Consider the following 23,848-nt stretch of genomic DNA (forward strand, 5'->3'; position numbering starts at 1 on the left):
CCAGCGACGGCCCTACGAACTTCTAGAAGTTACCTTGCCTTTCTTGACTATTCCAACATCCCCATTAGGTGAAACCCGCTTCTAAATCCCATCTAATCGATGTTACAGGTTTAGTTGCGGTTTCAATCCACCACAATCCACCACATCCAAGCCCTGCAGAGAAATGTTTTCCCTATATCAGGCATATTCCATGAAACATCCATATTCTGCATTAAAACGTCCGTCGACAAAATAAACCAACGAGTGTCATTATTTAAGGAAAAGTGGAATTACAAATAAAAGACAAATATTTATTTCTTATTCATTTTACAATCTTTAGTCTGAAAAAATATTTGGACGAATACATAGTATAAATAGTACTTAGAAACTAGTTGAGTAGTCAGGTACAAAATGTATTTATAAAAGTACTTCAATCACACTAACTCTCTCAAACAAACTATTCAAATACACAATCAAACATTTTCTTATTACTAATTTATTTTAGAATGCACTGGTTTGACTTTTATTTATCTGATAAAACTTTTCCATAAGACTTAATCTCTAGGAATTGCCACATAAATTTTTTCTAGATTAAAACCAAACGTGTTAATGCTTGTCTAACTGAAAATAATGTTATGTATCAAAACAATATTTTATATATAAGTTGCCAATTTTAGATTATGTTCTATACTGTATATAATTATACCTACGGTTAATTATTAATTATATTCAATATTTACAGTTTTTGTTATATAAAATTAATAATTTATTAGAAGTGTCTTAAGCATTAACAAATTTGTCGAACATTCTAAAGGAAAATTTCCAGTACATATTCTAAGTCTTCTGATATATCCTTACCTAAGGTTATTAATATTAGCAAACATAAGAGCCAAAATTTGGATACAATCAAGTATATATTTTACATATTGATTAGAGCGAACAGTTTTATTCAAAATCGAAGGAGTAAATTATTTACCGGAAGTGAATGCAAATACCAAAGATGATCAAAGAAGTTAGATCAGAATATCTCACGTAGAAGTAGATGCAGATTTAAAATTGATTCTTATACAATATCTAAATCAGCGGTTCTCAATCTGAAGGCGCGCCCAGGCGTCAACAAATAAAAAAGCACAGCTAAGTTTAGAGGCTTGAACTTGAACCTTCAGAAAATAAACGAAACGCAAATAATCTAAATAGAGTTGTTTATTGACATCGTCATATCATTGACGTGGCTAAATTACTGCCAATACCACCAGGACTGCTCTGAAGGACAAACCTACTGAATTTCGTTTCTAGGTAAAGTTGCCTTAAGAGAATGAAACTTTATTCTAGTGGAAGTTTTCCAATGGAAAATGAAAATATCGTTGAGGCTCCTTATAAAATTGCTAAGGACAAGAATCCCTACAAATTCGATGAATCATTCATAAAACCCCGTTTGTTTACTGTTTGTAGTATTGTACTCGGTGAAGACGGCTACAAGAAAGATGCCAAAATTTCTTTATCAAACGATACAGTCAAACGTAGAATTGAAGACATGGCTATTGATTCAAAAAATCAACTGGTGCAAAAGCTAAGGAAATCCCAACTGTTTGCATTTCAAAACAAGCGCAGTTGTTTTTCTGTAGATACATAGATGAAAAAAATACTGTTTTCAAAAAACCTTGAAACAACAACTAAAGCAGCAGCATCAAACATTGTTAGAAGCTAAATACCTTCCCTGGGAGAGTTATTGGTACCGATGGAGCTCAAGCGATGACAGGTTGCCGATCAGGATTTATTGAATTATCTAAGAAAAAGAATCCTAAAATAATTGGGTACCATTGTATCATTCACAGACAAGCTTTAGCTTGCCAGACTCTCCCTGAATTACTTAACACTGCTTTGAACTTGGCAGTTAAAGTAGTGAATCACGTCAAATCCAGTGCTTTAAACACCAGACTTTTTCGACTGTTGCTTCAAGATCTAAACAGTGATTAAGAAACACTTTTTTACACCGGAGTTCATTGGTTGTCCAGAGATAATATGGATGCAAGATTGTTCAAGTTAAAATCAAAGTGTAAATAAAACTGTACAAGAAGTTTACAGATGATGAATTTATCTTTTACTTGGCATATTTGTTAGACTGAAACAATAAAACTCCTGAACCTGAAAAGCTCCAAGATCAGAACAGTCCTTTGAAGAATTGTGATTCAATTAAAAGTTTTGCTGAGAAGATGGCTTTTTGGCAACGCCGCCTGAAGAATTCGGACCTGAACTTTTCTTCCTTTCCAAAATTAAACAACCTCCTCGATGATATACAAACCTAACCTAACCAAAAGACTAGTTAAAGAAATGAGGGACCTAATATCTGAGCATTTGTTGTCCCCGAAGTGAAAAATCAGAGCCTATTTCCCAGATATAAGCTCGCAAAACTGGGAATTTAAGTCAAATCAACGTTGATACACTTTCTAGTCACATTCAAGAATAATTAATTGACTTGCAATGTGATTCGAAAGCCAAAGTGGATTTTCCAAACAGAGATCTCGAAGATTTTTGTTTACCCAGGAGTAGCAAAGAAGGTAGCCAAGTTGCATGTACAATTTTCATCAACTTATCTATGCTTGTGTGGATTTTCAACCCTGGCTAATATAAAATCTAAATATCGAGCCAAACTAGATGTGGAAAGCTATGTTGTTTGTCAGAATTGAAACCAAACATATCAAAAATAGTTAAGGAGAACCAATACCAGTCCTCACACTAGTAGTGATCACAAAAAATAATAAATATTTTTTGGTTACACCATTGATTTTAATTTTTTCGTTGGTGTATTTAATTAAAATTTGTATTTTACAAATATTGATATTGATATATAAGTCTCCAATTAACGTAATCCCTAAAAAGGGAGGCGTGACCTCACACCAAAGTATGAAGGGGGACTCAGAGCCTGAGAGATTGAGAACCTCTGATATCTCTCTCAAAATTTCTTCTACTTTTAGTTGTTATTTATCTATGTGGATTGTACTGAAATCAATTTTAATATAACCCTAGATTCAGAATACACCTTCGATATAAGAAAAATTGCTCGCGATTCTATCCAAATTTCAAGAGCCCACATGTGTGCTTATATTTGTAAAACTATCAATTAACTAAAAACAGAAGATTAACTTTATTTTCGGTATTATTAAATCTACTTAGGATTAAATTTCAATAAAGAACAATTAGCTATTTCAGTACAAAAAAAACCAGTCTGTCAATATTCGCTAAATTAGTTTTAATGCAAAATTTCTACAATACTGTTCTTAAAGATAAATATATACAACAACTTTCATTTAATTTCGACAATCCTGCTAGCAAATATGTACATATTTTTTAAAATAATTCATTTACAGACTGGCATATGAATAGATGTATATATACAATCTTAAATTACTTTAAATTACCTAGAGGTTATTAAAAATGTAATTTACTGTTACTTAAGGAACTTAGCAGTCATGGTTTCTATGATGTGAGATTTAAAATCTACCTAATATAGTAAACAGACATTTTGGTTGAACAAATCTAATTAGTGATGAACTTCTGTGATGTATTCAATAATAATTTTATAATTTGCCCTTCCAAAGGTCAATTTACTTTCAGGAGCTCGGATTTCTAAAAGGACACTGTTGAAGCTGCCCAATTGAATTCTAATTATGTAAATTCTAAACGAGTTTTATTGAGCTTTATTCATAAACTCGGATATACCTATCAGTTATTGCTAGTATTTGTAGATTTATGACCCCCGAATTCAAAAAAGTTGGATCTGTCGATGTAGAGTTTCAAAAAACCGTTATTTAGAGAGAATACTAGTTTCTAATGTAAAATATAATTCCAATAACAATTTAAATGAATGGTATAAAATTAAATAATTTGTTATTTAGAACCATAGTTAGTTGGAAGTATCATAAAACTTTCTTAAAAAAAGCAGTATGTGTATGTAACTGATGTATTGAAATAAACTTCAGTTGACGAAACGTTGACACCAAAGGCGAAATTATTTTTTCATATGAAAAAGCATGGTCACCTGGATCTTCTGGTAAATCACAAATTTCCAATACCAATTACGCTGTTCACACTACACCAACACTCACAATTACACTGTCTAAGTTTACCTTCAGTCTCTGAAGACGATAGCTTGGTTATCGAAACGCGCGTCAGACAGTGTAATTGTGAGTGTTGATTTAGTGGTGGTGTAAACAGTGTATTTAGTATGAATGTAACCAACGGTTCCAGAAATTCAAAGTAATTTGGTTGACACTGGATAGTCAAAGAATCAATGGCATTGAATCCATTTTTGAATAAGAGTATTTGAGACCAGTGAGACTTGTTATTTATTTTTATGTTTCATGCACAATGTAAGATAAACTCCCGCCATTGGAATGAGTAGCAGTATTAATAGCAGAAACCTAACAGAAGAAGTGGAGAGCCAAGTGATAAAGGCAACTATAATATCAGGCTTATTAGGAACATTATATCGCAATTAATAGAAAAATGAGAATCTCCAAAGCATGACATGACATATTCTGGAATAGAAGCAATAGTTACAAGACGCCTACTCCAAATAGTTGAGATGAGGAGTCAGGGTATACTCCAAGAGTCGCCAAATAGACAACGACATAAGATAAATTTACAAAGTGGAAGATGTTAAATGGTTCAGGGGTAGAAAAGGAGGCTGTAGAAAACATAATAGCTGCTGATCGGATAGAGAAAATTATCAAAGAATTATTATTAGCCAAAGGAAGATCTGTAAGTAGACCACTTAAGAGATGAAAAGAAAGCTGAATCTCAGCATTCCAGGAATGCTATTGATCATGTTCTAAAAAAAAAAGGAAAAATAAAAGGAGGAGTGAGATTTTAAGAGGTAGGGTTTCAAATAATCAACAAAGAACTAAAATATTGGCAAAGGAAATAAACAATGGCATGAAATGTTTGATATGATACAATTTTAGGTACAATAAAATGTAACATTGATATTAGCAGTACCTAATAAGTATAAAAATGGGCCTGAACTTGATACAAAAGTCATATAATTTCAAAATACTCTCCTATCTTTGACAGCACCACATAGAGGAAAGCAAATCTAGTTGGAGTAGTAAAAAGAGAAAAGTTACTTTTCACATAACACACATTCCATTTTGATGTGTTGAAACAGTATTTGAGTTCCGTGGAAAAAAAATTTTTGGTTTTAATATAATCATAAGCTGGCCGGTAATTTAAAGATTAATCTCAAAACGTTAACAATTATTAAAGATCAATTAAGTTCCCAGAACCACAAGGTAGGTGGAATTTTTAAAGGCTTGAACTTATTATACTTATTTTTTTCAAAATTTGTCTAAACAATTTATCATTGCAATAAAAAACTACCCATTAAAAACTAATATAACGGTTTTTTGAATATAAAAATGATCTAAATGTATTAAGATAAGGCAATTTACGTATTTATATATAAAGCTTCACAGTTTGGAGATGAAGGTTTTGAACCAAATAGAAAAAGTACAACTAAGCTATGACTCGGTAATAATTAACATTTTTTGAGGTTCTTGTTTAGCTCAATCCTTTTCAAAGATATAATCTCCTATAGTGGAATTACATGAAGACTCCAATTTCCGAGGCATTTCTTTCAAAACGAATAAAAATCATAAGTAACTTTGAAATGAACCAGAGTACAGTCATTTGGTTGCGTCTATGTATTTCTCTACAGGGTGAACCTTACAATGATATTTATTTTCTTTCATCGAACATCACAATATTATACACCTATATTTACACCTTACAAAAAATTTATCAATATTGGTTCACACTGTACGAAATCCATTTCAGTAATATTTGACGTTAAAAGTTTTATATCACAGAGTGTGTGTCCTCACTACAAATGCACCTTGGGAATTTATTGAACACTTGCGACCTTCCGAGGTAGATAAGTTCACTTCCAGGATGATTATTTAATATTTAAGTGACAATGCGATTATTGGATTGAGTATAATGATTGAAACAAGTTCGGGAGTGAATATAAGTTGATAAGTAACGCTTTACTATATACTAGTTAGTACATAGTACGTTCTGCAATAGTTATTTTTACTCAAAATTATTAAAGGATAGAGCGCAGTAATAATTAGGCATTTCCACAAAGGCAATCTTGAAAAAAACTTAAATACGTGTGATGATAAGTGATGAGCACGAAACTAACCTCAAATATACCATATTTAAGCAAAAAGCAGTGGTATGGACATTTAGCAATTCGGTGATGTTGATAAACTCGACTATTAACATTATAAAGATTGATTTTTTGTAGAATTTATAAAAATAGTTCTAAATGTACGACATAAGATCAATTTGCATAGTGGCAGGTGTCACACGGTTTAATGTTTAGTTGAAGACGAGGCTGTATATATTATGTAGATAGAATGGCTGATTATTGGATGGACAAAACTGTAGATCACCGAAGAGATTAAATGGAGCATTCCAGTAATGAGATCGATCATGTCATAAAAAAGAGGAAGAATAAAAGAAGTCAGGCTTCCAAAAGGATAAACAATCAATGAGGAGCTAAAATATTGTAAAAGAAAACAAATGGCATTAAATGATTGATATGACACAATTTTAGATAAAACAACGTACAGCATTCCATGGCTACAGGAAAGGTACTACCAGAACTACTTTTTTTAATTGGTGCACCTATTTGTAAAGTACAAACCTGTTGTCTGACAGTAAGGATAAAAATGAGTCTGAAAACGTATAAGACACCTGAAATGCAAAACAAATTGATAGGAAAAGCAATTTCAAGAAGTGTCCTAGATATCAAATACTTTACGATCTTTTACAGCATCACATAGAAGAGGATGGATTTATTCCGGAGGGAGAAAAGATCCAATTTTCTTTTTGATCAATACTCATTCTGTAGTGGTTATTTGAAACAGTCCAATAATTCAGCATTTGAGTTTTATGTTGGTTTTAAATGCAATTTCTTATGCAAATTTACTTAATTTTTTCAAAAACTTCCAATCACTACATTTTTCATTTATACAAGGCAAAACAGTTATTTTTTAGTAGTCAATAGCTGGGAAAAAGGAATTTTCCCCGAGGCAGTCTTAGTGGAAAAAAAAGAAATGAGTGATAAGCCCAACGTTATTGTACCATAAAGGGACAAAAAGAAGTTATGTGGAAATTTAGAAATATAACAGTTGGGTGATGTTGCTAATGATATATTTGGTGATGAGGGGGCACATTACTTGTATCTGCCAGTAGTACAGGCCTGTTTCACCAAATAAACTACGACATAAGATGAATTTGCATAGTGGTAGATATAAGATGGATTAATTATTAGTAGAAGATGAAACTGTAAAGAAAATGACTGATGATTGGATAGACAAAACTGTTTTTTAGAATGTTTACTTACCAAAGGAAAACCTCCAGATAAGATAATAGGAGAGTTGAGTGTCAGTATTCCAGTAATGAGATTGATCATGTCGTAAAAAAGAGGAAGAATAAAAGGAGCCAGGCTTTCAAAAGGATAAACAATTGATGAAGAGCTGAAATATTGGCAAAGGAAACAAAAAAATAACATGAAATGATTGATATGATACAAATTTTTGTGAAACAAACTACAGGAAAGGTACCAGAGCTACTTTTTGTCCCTTACATATAAGACCCCTGAAATTCAAAACAAATTAATAGAAAAACAATTTCAAGTAGTGTCTCTTAGAGACCAAAACTTTACTATCTTTAACAACACCACATAGAAGAGGGTAGATCTGTCCCGGATGGAGAAAAGATCCAATTTACATTTTGCTTAAGACTCATTCTATATTGGTAGACAAGAATTTTTTGAATATACCTCAAGCGGATTTGCACAATTTATGACTATTTTTTTTCAATAATTAAAAAATCATCCTGGACAGTTTGATAAAAATAATTCACATTATATCTGTAAGTGCTGCAACTAATTTCACAACGGATATTATTATATTAGTAATTCTAATGTTATAGAAATATTTAGTCATATAAATGTGAAAAATATTTCCGCTTATACTAATTGCAGTTTGAATCAATTAAGACAAAATATTTAGTTTCAAAGAGACGACATTTATAACGTAGTTTTATAATAGTACAACTTTCAAACAACAAAACGTATTTTGATAATATTGCACAAAGGACATATGTTCATTTAATATTAATACAAACTTCCATCTTTATTAGTCATGAGAAATTTACAATTTTCTTAATATAAAGATTAATTTGAATTTATATGAACACACACATCTTCACTTTTAAATTTTCACACTTTTAACAACATTGTAAAAAAATAAGTGCAATTTCAAACGATCTCGTAGCTAGCATCTAGTACCATAAACTCAATTTATTGAAGTTTTTTGATGATTATTTATGAACACCACTGGTACATAAACCAAATATTTTTCTTAAGAATAAAACAAAGACACATTTACTAAATTCTATTACATATACAGATATTGCATTTAGTGGTAAAACCTACAACCAATCACAAAGTGAGTATAAACACGAAAAAAAATTGACTAGATTTATTTGTACATAAATATTCTACTAAAAAGAGTACCAAATTTATTTTCCGGTACGAACTATGTACAAAAAATCACATTCTACTTTCATGATGTGAATAGATTGTGATTAAATTTTGAAATCAACTTTAATTTCAAATCGAGGTTATGATGCTTAAAAGGCTTTTTACATTAAGTTTGCAATTTTGATATTTCTAGTGACAAGTGCATTCTCTAAACAATAATCAAAAGTGTAAATAAAATGTTTTTGTATCAGGGGAAATTATATCCTAAGAGTTGGCAGATGTGTAGCATCAATTATGTATTTTCAGATGCACTGTTGGCAAAAATTTTTAACTCAGTGTTACCAAATTAAAAGTACTTATAGAAAATTTTATGTTATATTTCTTGTATTGATTATATCAAGATGACGTTATTGGTCATATTGTATGAGAAGCAAATAAGGATAACTTCATATTTATTGTAACAAAAAAGAACTGGTTTTGAAATTTGAAAAGAAGTTTTAAAATAGCGGGAAAAGATCATGTGTGTTTTTTTTTTCTAATCCTTGACATATTAAAAGATCGTGCTGATAAATGTACTCTTCGACTAAGCCCAAATCGTTTCCTCAATTCTCTTTATGTGAACACAGCTTAGTGTTACGCGTCGTGCGCAGGATTTTTGAGGTTATGTTCTGAAACAGCCTTATGCCAACAAGTACAACTGCCATATTATGTGCAAACTTATCATAAAGTAGTAAATCGCTTCCGAAATTGAATCTCAAATTAAAATTAACGGTATACTTGATAATACTAATGATATGTGTGATTATTGTATTTACTGTTAAATTATGACGGATCATTGCTTTTATACTCAAATATTTAAATATACCGCTAACAAATAGAAGTGAATCTATAAAGATAAATATCATTATAGTAACTTAAAGCTATGATTTAGCGTGGGGTTAAAACATCATAGATATTACTTGGCGGACAAAACTATGTTCTCTGAAGAAGAGGAAGACCTCACAGAAGATACAACTGGTTCTAAGTGTTTTAATATCGATAAGAATAGAAATATTTGAAAGAGTTTTACGCCCAGCAGTGTAAACTTAAGGGTATTTGATGATATGTTAATTTGTAGTAATGATAAGATTTTTTTTCGTGTTTGAAAACTACTTTGAGATTGGTAGGGTTAGTTATTGTGATTGTTTTAATACTATTATTGTGATGTATAGTGAATTCAAGTCTCGTTTCTCAGCTAAAATCGTTGACTAGAAAAATAATCAGAATTATGGAAAGGATGGTTCTAAAATATTAATTCTATCAAAAATATGGAGACACAGTTTCAATCAGATTTTTTGTTTGTTTGATCATTTCAATAATTGTTATGAATGTTAATCATCCTTACCAAACGTCTTTATTTAGAGGATTTCGTTTATTGAAAGATGTAGTATTTAATAAGAAAAAAACTGTATAAGTAGCAGTCTGACAATAGGGGTTGATCGTTAATTGAATGCTTTAGCACATGGAATTTCATTGAACACATTTGGTTTCGATATTTCAAAATAAATGCAAAAAATAAGTGTTACTAATATATTTTAAGGAATTAGTCAAGAATTTATGAAATTTTTTTGATTATTTATGAGGTTAAAGAGCGATTTTTTTCTGTTATTCCAAATTATCTTAATTTTTCTCAAAAGTCAGAATAAGTAAATTTAAAAATACGGTATTAAAAATTAATCAATCACAATTTCTCTACCACGCATTTCTTCGACGTCAAATGTATTAAAATTCTGAAAATATTTTAAAAATTTCCAATATATAAAAGTAACACTTTTAATCGAAAACAAAAATCCCCCTCGTTCGTCACTTCTGCTCGTAGATTGTTTTAACAGTCTGATCTAATAAGATAAATATCAAAAATCCTTACATGTGACAATAATTTGAGGTACAAAATCCTATTCCACAATTTCTCTTAACAAGAAAAAAATAAACATTTACTACACGTTCGTATTATCCTGTGAATCGGGAACATTTTGTTCAAGATATTCGTCGTCCTCTTCAGACTCTCTTTTGCTACCTACCCCTAATCTGCAAAATAATATAAAATCATTACCCAGAGCTTACTTTGAAAATATACTTTATTACTAAAGTCTATTTATCGAAGAAAAATAGTGAGTCAAAGCCAAAATCAGTACATGATCAGTACATGATCAGCACATGAACGTCCCGAGCGAAACGGGGCGCGGCATCTTCCTCAAGTGTCTACCGAATCGTTAGTGAGTACAGAGCTAATCATTCAGTGGCCGACCCAAAAAGATATACATCAAGACAAAAAATCAGAAGAATTGTGGACAATTTTTTCTCTCAAATTGAGTTACCTACAGCGGATAAAGTTCTGAGGGTAGTTTATAGGTAATAGTGAAAATTAACTTTAAGGAAAAGGACACAGACTAATAATTTGTCATATCGGTAATGAAGATGGTTTTCTGCCAGATGCTTTATGAGTATTTGAATCGGATACAACCGGAGACTATCACGAGGAAATGAACGAGGTCTCTTTCGAAAATTGGTTTACAAAAACTTTACAGAAGCTTGAAAGAATTGTGTTGTCTTATTAGACAATGCTTCGTATCACATTGAGAAAATTCCAACAATGGCAACAAGGAAAGTAGGTATTCAAGAATGGCTTACTTCTGAAAATATCGATTTTGATGAATTGATGGTTAAGGCAACTGGCCAAAAACAAAAATAAAACCATTTTACGATTACCGCTCTACCATTGTGAACTCAATCACATTGAGTTGATCTGGGCAGATGTAAAACAATATGTTGCAGCAGAAAATGAAACATTTACATTTTCTCACGTTAAAAATTTCAACGCTTTAAAATGCAAATGCAACAATTTATTATCGGGTACATTTTTCAATAATTTTACATTATTAATATTCATGTACGATTATGGATACCAGCGTGATGGGCAGTACACGATTTTTCGGTCCGTCCATATTTTAAATGAGTCATGTGCTCTTTAAACCGGACAATAACGGATCTCTTAGTTTGTCCAATATGCTTCCCGTCACAACCACCACAGCTAAATTTATATATATATATATATATATACCACTCTTTTTCAAATTTGATATTTTATCCTTAGAATTGTTCAGCAATTGTTTTAATGTATTGTTGGATTTATAAAACAATTTAAAAACAAAGGATTGGAAAGAAAATTTAACAGAGTAGGTTTTAAATAGTTTTAGAAATCCAACAATACATTAAAACAATTGTTGGGCAATCCTAAGGATAAAATACTAAATTTGAAGTATATCGAGTAGACTAAGAGATCCGTTATTGTCCGGTCCTGTCTAACGATATCAAAGGGTTCAAGCCAAAGCGCCTGATCGGCTTCTCAAAAGACATCGGACTTTGGTGACGTCAAGTGGGACACGACGGGCCTATATGAAGGTGTATGTGCTCAACGGCTTCACGGCCACCCACACCTACGAACTATGAATGTAAAATTGTTAAAAAATGTATCCAATAATAGATGCATTCGAAAGTTAAATGTAAGAGTAGCTTAAATAGGGACAAACAGCCAATTCTTTATAGTCCACTCTATAGTTTAGTAGTCAAGGAATAAATGTGAAGATTCCCGCCAAGGAGTTTTTTCCCGCTGGAATTAATTTTCGCCGGAGAAGGTTTATTGGTGAGAAACTTTTGTATAAAACAGTTATTAGGTTTTAGTTTACCTTCAGTCTCCGAAGACGATAATTTGGTTATCAAAACAAGCATCAGACAGTGTAATTGTGAGTGTTGGTGTAGTGGTGATGTAAGCAGTGAGTTCCGACATTGCTGAGTTAGTGAGAGTCGCAAGCTTATATTCTCATTGTATTTCTTGATAACTTTCATTATCAAAGCTTTAAATAAACAAGTAAATTCTTCGTTTTTTCATCTTTAAATGATTACAACTGAAAAATTTGGATTTGATTTTTAGTATTCTCATGTTGCGGTAACTTTGTCAGTTTTGGAATAAGAATCCGAAAAGTAGAAAATAAAGTTAGTATTGATTTTAAACGATAGTTTTTTTTATATTCTCATATTTTTTCGCGTACCTGCTAAGTAAATTGGAGCTACTCGCACGCGATTGTCCCAGCAATGGTTCATTAGCACCACATATTTCTAAAGGAATACCTTCAGGTTCTACGTGTTCATCGAACAGCGAACTGGGTGCTTGAAATGTAGATCCATTCGTTGATTTAGTCGGAGACACTTTCAAGTCTTTACGGGTCAATTCGAGTTGATCGCTGTCTCCGATCTGAACTGATGATATGGGTACGTCCAAACAAGGAGATAACAGTCTTGGATTGTTTGCTAAAAATTCGACTATTTGGGAGGCTGCTGGACGTTCTTTGGATTCGCGTTTCCAACATGATTTCATTAGACCCACACTACAACAAAAAATTTAAGACTAATACATTTGCGTTTGATGTAGTTCAGTCCTCATGGAAGAGAACCATATAATGTAAAATTTAAATAATTATTTCTTTACTGTATCAGATAATTTCAATAATCAAATAATTCTTAGGATTTAGGAGAAAGCGTACAATACTCACAGTTGTGGTTTAGTTCCTTTTGGAATTTCGAGTGTTTGTCCATCTTTTACTAATTCCAGTACTTGAGCATTACTTTTCCCTTGGAAAGGAAAGTTTCCAAAGGTTATTATCTCGTAGAGCAATATACCAAAACTCCATATATCCGAAGCGGGAGTAAACACTCCAAGAGCTAAACTTTCTGGAGACATCCATCTTACAGGTAACATTCCTCTTCTGTAAAAAAAAACAAACAAGTATATATCTAAAAGTGGCCTGGGTAGAAAAATATTTTCATGGTTGAAAAACCTTCGAGATTGGTTCCATGTACGTGATGCCGTAAATCTAATACGCATGACTGAAGATCGTGAGGAATTCCAAAGGATGATTGCCAACCTTCACTAGAATGAAGCAGGCACTGGAAGAAGAAGAACTTGGGATGGAATAGTGAAGGTTAACTGTATATTTTCCACTCAGAATAGTGGTTCAGGACCTCCAGGAATAGAAACAAGATATTAAATAGACAAAGAAACAAATTCGAGAAATTTTATGGGGACCGAGCTGTGTTAAACGGTGCGGTAAAACCGAATAAGCAACTTCTATCGATTAAAACTAGGGTTGTAGTGGAGGCAGGAAGTTGGTTGCGCTAACGTCTTTCAAATAAATGTACTGTATCCCAAACGATGACCAATTTCTTCAATATTAACAAATTATGTACTTTCTAATACAGTGGTATTTTTCAAGCAACTGCCGCCATCTCTAGGCCGGGCCAGGTACTTCTGGGACCATCTTCGTAATATCTCAATCTCAGGTTGGTTCGAAGAGATTTCTTTCCATTTTTTTGTTCAAAATAAATTGTAAAATCAAATATCAAATAAAACTATATGCTTATAACAAATACGCAGGTAGGTATTTACTTTTCCCTCAATGGCAATCACTAATATCGATTCACTTTAGTTTATGAAATTCCGGAAACAAATGAATAACGTTTATCATTGGCATTCGTATTTATATTGGTGAAGGATCAAACACCACAAGTCATATTAATTTGCACGTCTGATTAAGTGTTGCGGATGGGACGGCGGCCGGCGCGGTAACGGCAAGTTTCGACGTGTTGTACTGAATATGGAATATGCAAGTTTTTAGAAATAACAGTCGCTGAGCAGAACAGTCGAGTCTTCCGTGGACTCCTGGACCACTTCGGGAATCACGGATTTACATCTTTGAATTGTACCAAGATTTAGGCCAACAATTTCATTTTTTTTAAATCTTTACCGAAATATTTTGATGAAGACTAAAAGAAGTCGAATCGTCAAATTTTCATCTGCCTTTAAAATATTATAATGGAAACTAATTTAAAATCAAAAGGGACTTAAAATCAAGAACATTTAGATGCATTAATATATCAAAAGGTCTAAGTAATAATAAATTAAAGAAATTTCATTTTTTAGTGTGTTCTAGATAAAGTGAATAAAGTGAGTTATAAAATATGTTTTTCACTTATTTTTGTAAAATTTTGTCCAGTAATTCCACAAACACACAAATATTTGTGTTGAAATACGGAAAAATGTTTTTTTTTTCATGAGTTTGGTTAAAATTCGACAAGTACATTAATATTTATTTTTAATTGCATCTTAAAACTGCTTAATCGGTTCTACCTCAAACTGCATTTACAAGAAACGTTTAGAGATGTTGAAGAAGACTGAAAGAAATGCTAGACTCAATTCTAGGGGGAGGATTTATGAGGCAATTAGGCTTCAAAATATTAAACTTGAATAACCTGAGCACACTAATACAAACAGTAACATAATTAAACGTTTCGACAATGTTTCAACAACATCTTCAGATTGTCGGTTAACGGTTAACAGCTTTGGGGGTCGATTATACGAAAGAAAAATGTTACAGATTTATAAAAATACTGGAAAACAGCATTTTTTTATAAATAATATTTTGATTATATCGTGTTAACTCACCTCGTAAATTTGTAATAATCGTTGTCAAACATGGCTCTCGTCATACCGAAATCACCGATTTTAACAGATCGTTGCGCATTTATCAGACAATTTCTGGAAGCGATGTCCCTATGTACAAACTTAATTTCAGCCAAATAACTCAAACCTCTAGCAACATCCAACGCCATATTTGTCAATCGTTTCGGACTAACTTCTTCAGATTCTTCGATATCGGATTTTACTAAATGTCTTCTAGCTAGAAGGTACGTTTTAAGATCACCGTACAACATAAACTCCATTATAGTATAAACCGGTTCTTCTTTCGTACAAACTCCCAATAATTTAACGATATTTTTGTGATCGAAACGTTTCATCGCTTCGGCTTCGGAAAGGAAATCGAGTTTTTCTTCTGTCGTCGAACCAACTTTGAGGGTCTTAACCGCTGCGGCTGTCCAATTGTCGTTATTTTCAAGGGAGACTTCGCCTCCGTAGACAGTACCGAAAGCGCCCTCTCCAAGTTTTCTGTTTATTACGACGCATTCACGTCGAATTTCCCATTTATCGAGATCACTGGCATTACGTAAGTCGAACGGTATACCTAGAGATCTATAAAAATTCGCGTGATTATTTCAAAACTGATTCTTAACCTACCGTTTACTCACCTCATATAATTCTTTGTTTTTTCTACTTTCGAATCGTACCGCCTCTTCATATAATAACAAACGGCGACAACTCCTATCAATAAAACACCTGCTACGATTATATTTAGAATGATGACGGCCGTTTGACATTCTACGTTGAAAGCTACGGCTAATGCTTCTAAAGCACAACTAGGTGGTGGCGGTGTACCGTCTTCTGGTATACCTCCGTTTTGATTCAACCATATAATGTTTGTGCCATTCAAGACTAAATCCCCTCCGAGAATTTCGGGTTTATCGTCGGTGATGTTCGGGAAAAAATTACCGACGATCGATTTAGTGCCATTTATCCACTGGACCAGATTGATAGTTGAAAAACGAGATGGACCACCGCGAAATTTGATGTGACCAGACACACCGTGAAAATCCACTTTTTGAATATATTCGACGAGTTGTCTGGAATTTAGGAAAAAAACGGTTCGGTTATAATTTATTACATATTTTTTCAATCGAACCGATGGTGTAGACACCCGTTTATATTTGATAATACAATAGAACATTAATGAATTAAACTTCGATAACATAATAACCTCTATAAATTCATAAAAGGTTGTGTTCGAAAGCTCTTTTACTTAAAATACGAACACTCTATAACTTAAGCGAATAATTTGAGCTTCGTTTCTCTGTAACTCAAAGTTGTAACGACGACGACATTTGTAATTTCAATTATCTATCAATAGGGTCCCTGTAGACCACGTATTTACCAAATGGCTTCAAATGTAAACAAGGGACTAAAGTCTAAGTACAGTAACTTATTTGTATGTAATTGAAGCCTTTGATGAAGGGCAGATCAACAAAACCTAGTTCCTTTATGGGCTGCAGATCACTGCCTTTAGATTATGGATAGATGACTTATTATAACAAACAAAATCCAGTGATTTAGATGTCAATCAATCGGTGACTAATGACGATTCTTCAGAAATATCTATCTGAAGGTGGTCAGGATACTAATAACCATGTTAACAACTTATTATTGAGCTATTAATAGGCTACGCCATCTAGAAGGACTATAAAGAGTTTGAAGAACCTGGAAAAAGCGTTGGAACCAATAAAACAGAATCATCCAGTGATTTAGATGTCAATCATTCGGTGACTAAAGACGATTCTTCAGAAATACCTATCTGAAGGTGGTCAGGATACTAATAACCATGTTAATAACTTATTATTGAGCTATTAATAGGCTACGCCATCTAGAAGGACTATAAAGAGATTGTAGAACCTGGAAAAAGCGTTGGAACCAATAAAACAGAACCATCCAGTTATTCAGATGTCAAGAAATGGTGACTAATGACGAATCAGTCGCTGATCCTACGGAATTTGGGCCAGAAAGAAATAAAATTTTGCAAGGGAAATTTCTACATTTCTAATGGTTTGGGTTTTGGGTGTTGTCGCCAGATTTGTCTTAATTTAGTCAGTTAAGGTTATTAAATCTGGGACAGTTTCACAATTAAATAGGACACCTTTATTTTTCAGATTTCTACCAGAATTTTGTTATAACCTATATCAAATATTATTTTTTAAAACTCTACTTCTTTTGAGTTGGGTTAAAGATAAACATCGCATATTGATAGTCAATGATATAACTTTGACCAAAGGCAATAAAATGAATGACGGGCTTCAACTCCATTGAGGGTAATTAAAAATCAATTTCTTCTAGCAAATACAACGGTGGAGTGCGAGGAACACACGTGCATTTTGTGTATCTAGCGCACATTATCTGTGTCGAATCCGAAAGATCGTTCGACGAGCGCACAAGAAAATTTGATTAGGTTAGATTAGGTTAGGTTAGGCGCACCAATAAAATGTTTACGATTTGATTGTTTACTCTCTGGATGCTAAACAACAAATAAAATATTAAACATAAAACACCCCACCGGATGATTTTAATACGAATTTCTCCGAATTATCTCTGCAGTTGCAAATTCTCAGAGCTACCTGTAGAGTATGTCGAGTTTACCTAGTTGATAGTATAATATAAAACCCCCGTCATAATATGTTTGACTATGACTATAATCGCATTGATGAGAAAGTATTAACTCTGTTGTTAACTCTTTTTCTTCTTTTATTTACGGTAATAAACATTTCAAGCTAAGTACCGTCTTGATACCTGCAAATGTGCGCTCGATGCACCCTCATACATAAACTGTGCGCTCGATGCACGCATTCAATACAACATCACAACTTCAACTACTGGATCAAGGCATATTTTCGAAAATTCATTTGCATTTAACCTAGCTCCTAAACAAAGCTCATGGTCGAACCTCTGTAAGTAAAAATATAACCCAATAAAAGCTCTTCAACTTAAAGCCTAGGCAAATAAAAGCTTCTATAACTCAAATTATATAACGTTTTGGTCTTCATCTTAATGAAGTTCTACTGTACTACTTTTATAAATAAATTATTATTATTCCCATTAGATTTTATTGAATAACTTATGGTGACTAAGTAAAAGTAAAAATTTTACGTAAAAAAGAGAATACCTTCACAATATGGAAATATGCAATTTAATAGGCATCTCCTTAATGGCGAACATATATACTACATGAAAATTTCAGTATATTTGTATTCTGATAAAGGTATTAGAATTAATTAGTTGTTTACGATTTTTTCCCCATAATAGATCTTTTATAATTATTAATTAAAAATTTTAATGTATTTTCCATGTTTTATTTCGATATATACGAGGGTTGTTTAAAAGTTTTCCACCTAGCATAGAAAGAAAAAATATTTTTCCACAAACACTTCTGCAAGCGGGACTTTAAAGTTAGCTAATAGGAATAAGTTGCTAGGAGCCATATATGGTTAACACAGTGAGTGGTCAACCAATTTGGAGTGCGATTCGTGGGGGTTTGATATCTTGTTGAAGACAGTCAATGAATAAAATCCCATGACTAAGAGCTATATAGCTTTTGCCTACTTGTGGTCCAGTAACTTAGCCTGTTGAAACCCCAGTTGTAAGTTTCTCCGTTTTCCATCGCCTGTACGATATCTCCGTTGAAAAGTTGCACATTTCCGTTCATGACAATGCCTTTTTCGATATGTAGAGTCTTGCACTTAGACATCCCAAACTCCATATGTATATCGGTGGAGAATCGATGTATTAAATCGAGAAGATGATTGATTTGATACTTATTTGTATTAATGTTGTATTTGTATCATTGAGCATGGTAGATAGTGGATTCATTGCAAGGCAGAGCCAAAACGGACTCAAGGAGTCGCCCTGGTATATTCGTTATTGAAAGGAAGCTTACAATAGTTGGGTGGAGTTTGTAAATCTGCAAGACCTCCACGATCCAGGAATGAGACACACTATCAAACGCTTTCTTGTAATCCACGAAAGCAGTGTGTATATTCCGGTGATCTCTCTGTGCTTGCCGAAGTATCACAGAGTCCATGATAAGTCGTTCTTTGCACCCTTGATGATCTCTTCTGCAACCTTTCTGTTTCTCTAGTAAGATGTTGTGTTCTTCGACGTGCCTATAAATTCTGTAAGTGATACAAGCTGTAAGTATCTTATATAAAGTGGGTAGGCACGTGATGGGTCTGTACTGAGTGGGGTCATCCGAATGAGAGCTCTTTGGAAGTAAATGAGTGGACCCCAGTGCTAAAAATGTTGGGGATATCTTCTGTGTACGCTTGGGACTTTCTTATACCAGAAGTTTTGGATATTATCAACTCCCGGTGCTTTCCAGTTGTTAGTATTTACTGATTCGGATTTAAAGTGAGATCATATTTAAACTTACTTGGCCGTTTCTTTGGAATGTAGATCATAGACAGCTTCAGAATTTTCGTTGACCAATTGATTTAATGCTAGTGCGAATGTCCAAACACCATCATAAGCAAAACCAGCATATTCGGAATTTGCAATTTGGGGTTTGCTTTTATGTACTAATTTCTTCCATTCACCTATGGTTATATTCTCTTGCATTACGGCGTCGTCTGGACCATAATAGGCATGTGCTAAAGAGAAATAACCATTTGCTGCCTGAAAAAATTGAATATATTCGGTATAACAACATTTGAAATAAGATTCAGATCAAATTAAAGCAGTGGAAACTGTATGCTACCTGACTGATAAAATCTTTTTTATATAGTTCACATTTTTTGGATACTACTGATGAGTAAATCATCAGATGGTTCAATACCATTGCCTAGCGTTCCTAAAACTTATAGAGATTGAAGTGCAATCTCATTTTTTTGGTCCAATATCATTGCCTTGCGTTCCGAAAATTTATGGAGATTAAAATACAATCCAGATCATTGTATTGTCGTATTTTTGCCTCTTCATATACAGTAGTAAAAATTATAAAAATATTTAAATTAACCTTCGAAGTATTGTTAATTCGTATCGTGCTAAATCTAGTAAACGAAGCGGATATTGGCAGACATAAAGGTTAAAAACAAGCTAATCAATATGCTTTCTCATGATGAAGATAAATAGAATTGTTTATTTTTTGTACATTTTCATTTCGAAAGAATTTTCTACCGTTCATCATTAATAAAATACCCCTCTGTCAATTTGTCAAATCTTTTAGTTCACAGATAGTCTTGTAAACGTCCCAGTACTCCAATCGACTGATTGAACTAATAAACTTGTCCATTTTTCGAATACTTTCATCTGTTTTTATAGTTGAATGACCGTTATTTATCCTCAATATGATTAATTTCTACTCATACCACTTTTGAAAAGTTGTTACATTATTATCATAGGCAAATTCCACTTTTTTATTAGCTTCTTAGCTTTAAAACAAATTCTAACATGTCTCTATCAATAAATCATTTATTTCCTTCAATATAAGTGGAAATAAAAGGCGACATTTACTATTTGGAAATTTCAAGTCAGTAGAAAAAATTGAATGCCTGAATGAATGAGATTTTTTATCGTTCGTTTACCAAACGAAGTCTAAGTCATGTAAACTTTTCCATAATTTGTCTCTTTAATGTGTGATGAAGTTTCACCTCCATTATTATCTACTAATATTTGATCAAGAGTAGGCAAATGAATCCATTCTTCTGCGGATCAATTATTTCATTGTACCATCTATTTAGAGGAGTTTTCTCCCAGTTAATGTTTTAGGTTCTACTTCAATACTTTCTCGTTGCTTCGACAGTCAAATAATGAATTCTTCTCCAATTCCACTAATATTTGAACACTTAACGACAACTTCGAAATGTAAAGTTGTGTGATTTGGTCCATTCTTTAGTTTTAACAAGGGAATATTAGAACATAAATACATACATAAAATAAAATTGTGGCTACTTAAAATTCAATTTACCTCGATCATTTCTGCAGTACTGCAATTGATTTTTTCGGTGTTATTATTAATATCGGTATCGTACCAAACGTTATTCAACCAAACTGGCAAAAACCATACGTAACCTTCCTTTGCTGTCATTTCTAATTGATAGGCTTCGCACATAACAAGTCTTGCGTCGTGATCCATTACATCAGCTATGATTATTCGAACGCTTTGTTTCTTTAGATCGGTCAAATACTGTAACAACAAAATGCATATTTGAATAAAAGTATAACATAAAACTGTTTACTATCAATGCAGCAGCAACACTCAGAGAGTTAAACCGAAGACGACATCTTGGTGGTAGTTAACAGTACTAAAAAATTACGAATAGTACAGTTTCTGCGCATGACGCTATTTAATTGTCATTTGTCACCTTATTTGGTATTTCGTAGTCATGTTGAATATATTTCAATGTTATTATGATTCATTTATAATTGAATAGTAGACTTTTTTTGTAAATTGGAGTAAAGTAGCTAGTTAAGTATCCGAAGAACATATACGTCATTGTATGGTTTTTGAGTTGCGACTAAAAACATTTTCGTTAGAGGTAAACCTAACCAAAAGTGGTTCTATAAGTTTAAATCAGGCAATTATAATATTTCAGACACCTATAGTTCATCAAGACTAACATTAGACAAGGGAATGCTATGGGCAAATGCATTCAGACAATCTAGAAACTCTTCAACAACTTCGATCATTATTCGATCATCTAAGAGCATAAGATTGAAAAAATGGACAGACCAGGTGTATGGGTCTCCAATAATCTGTCAGAATACAACAAAGCCAAGCGATCCATCACATGCAACGTATTGTTTCAACGGTACCATTTTTTGATCGCTTGGGCACTGGAGACGAAAAATGGTTCCTATATGATAAACCAAAACCGAAAAGATAGTGACTTTCTCCGAATGAATCTGCACAAAATACTGTGTTTGTTCTTGTGTATTTAGTGGAGTATACAATGAAGTTTGAAGGACAGAAACCTGAACAAACTGTTAATGTAAATTTTTATTGTGAACACTTGGCTCGAGTAAACAAATATTTACTTGAGGTGATTTTAAATGAAAAAAAGTCCAAGAAATACCATACTGTGAAAGACGAACCTTGTAAAAAATTAATGGACTGAGGTGAGAGGTAGTACCTCACACACGGTACTACAAAATTTTTTAGTGACAAAAATTTTTGATGATGTCAAAATGTCATTTCGAGATATTCTATTCAAAATCAATTGATTGATTTTGAATCATTTTTAAAAACAATATTTTGCACTAAACAATAGGTGATGTTTGATAAAAGATGAATAGTTACATTGCAGATGTCCTTTGAATTTACGACTCTCTCCAGACAAGATTTCCAAGTACGGATTCAATAAGTGATATAGCACAGGGTGTATAACACTTCATCAATGTCAAGTCGTATGAATGAGTGACGTTTTTTAAATTTTTATTCTTCTGTTTTGACATTTTAACTATTAATAATGAAAATTTCAATAAAATTGTTAAAAAAAAAGTTTATTTCAGAGACATCTTTCAGTGTGTAATTTATTTATTTTTTATTTGATTGGCGAGCCTCCAACTGATCAGTCAGATGAATTATAAGTGTACTTTCACATAATTCTACTGGTTAAAAACGTAGTTAAAAAAAAACACAAAAAAATGATATATGATTATAAAAAACTTGAAATAAAAATAAACGGAAATTTGAAAAAAAAAGTAGAAATTTTTTAATAAAACCAGATGATGTTAGAGTAATAAAATAAAAGTAAATAAATAAATTCGACTAATTTGACAAGGTGACATCAAATTATAACCTAACAAACTAAACATGAAATTAGTCAGTGACATTACCGTGAAAACATTCGAATTCAAACGATATTGATGGAAATTTCTAAATAAAAATTTCAATTTCTGATGTTGTAGATGTATTAGGGTTGTCAAAGCAACAATTAGAACTTATTGGTTCGCGTCTTAAGGAGTGGAACTTATAGAAAAACCATGCAACAGCTTCAAACTCATTCCTAACTGTTGTGTATTTTCTCAACAATGTGAAATTTTAGATTTTTGTAATTGAAAATTCATTGTCTCCATTCCCATCCATTGCCTGATAATTTGGAAGATAACAGCGACGAGAAGGTTGAAAGTTTTTACCAAGATATCAGAACGATCGAATTTCGGTACCAAGGGCGATAGGATCCAGCAACGAAGGGTGATGTTTGTTTTCGAAGAGGGAACAAAAACTTCAATTGTGGTATTTGACGTTAAAATACAAAATGAAATCTCAGACCTATTAAAAGGGTAACGCGCCGGCGTGTTTCCTCGTAGCACTGGAAAAAGTAGTACTAAATGTGCACTAGAGGTACCATCTTTAATAAACTATCGCAGATGCTTCCCTACACAGACGACTTATATCTAGAGCTCTAAGAAAAGCTAAAGAAACTTTTGTAAATTTTGATAACGTCGCAAATAATATGGGACTACAAATAAATGCCAAGAAGAGCGAAGTGCTATAAATGCTGATTATTATATTACAATTGGAGAATATCTACAAATCTACAAGACGTTGACTGTACTAATTTCAATTTTTGACTCGGAAACCTGGTCTAACAAAAATATCGACTTTCGAGACAAATATATTGAGAAAAATTTGCGGAACTTTCCAAAACAATAACGTCGGGAATTCTACAACTTATACAGAGGATCAGGAAACAGACACCTCATAACAACAACCAAGATTAGCAGGCTTAGATTGGCAGGACATTCAGCTACCATCGACAACAGCGTGTCCACTAAATTAACTTCAA

The 23,848-nt window shown here is 32.7% G+C and overlaps 1 protein-coding gene across 2 annotated transcripts in view; it reads right to left on the minus strand.

The window, feature by feature from the left end:
- Positions 1-289: 289 nt before the first annotated feature.
- The window catches only part of LOC130900347 (uncharacterized), a 114,912-nt gene continuing 91,353 nt past the window's right edge, over positions 290-23,848 (minus strand). For both annotated transcript variants that reach the window (XM_057810892.1, XM_057810891.1), the window contains 7 exons: positions 21,025-21,243; positions 19,492-19,733; positions 15,713-16,144; positions 15,072-15,656; positions 13,123-13,335; positions 12,622-12,957; positions 290-10,600 (listed from right to left, as the gene is read on the minus strand). In XM_057810892.1, the coding sequence (XP_057666875.1) occupies positions 10,510-10,600; positions 12,622-12,957; positions 13,123-13,335; positions 15,072-15,656; positions 15,713-16,144; positions 19,492-19,733; positions 21,025-21,243 (2,118 nt within the window). In that variant the 3' untranslated portion in view covers positions 290-10,509. The remainder of the gene's footprint in view (positions 10,601-12,621; positions 12,958-13,122; positions 13,336-15,071; positions 15,657-15,712; positions 16,145-19,491; positions 19,734-21,024; positions 21,244-23,848) is intronic.

The sequence above is a fragment of the Diorhabda carinulata genome, chromosome 12, assembly GCF_026250575.1.
Source record: "Diorhabda carinulata isolate Delta chromosome 12, icDioCari1.1, whole genome shotgun sequence".
Classification (NCBI taxonomy): Eukaryota; Metazoa; Arthropoda; class Insecta; order Coleoptera; family Chrysomelidae; genus Diorhabda; species Diorhabda carinulata.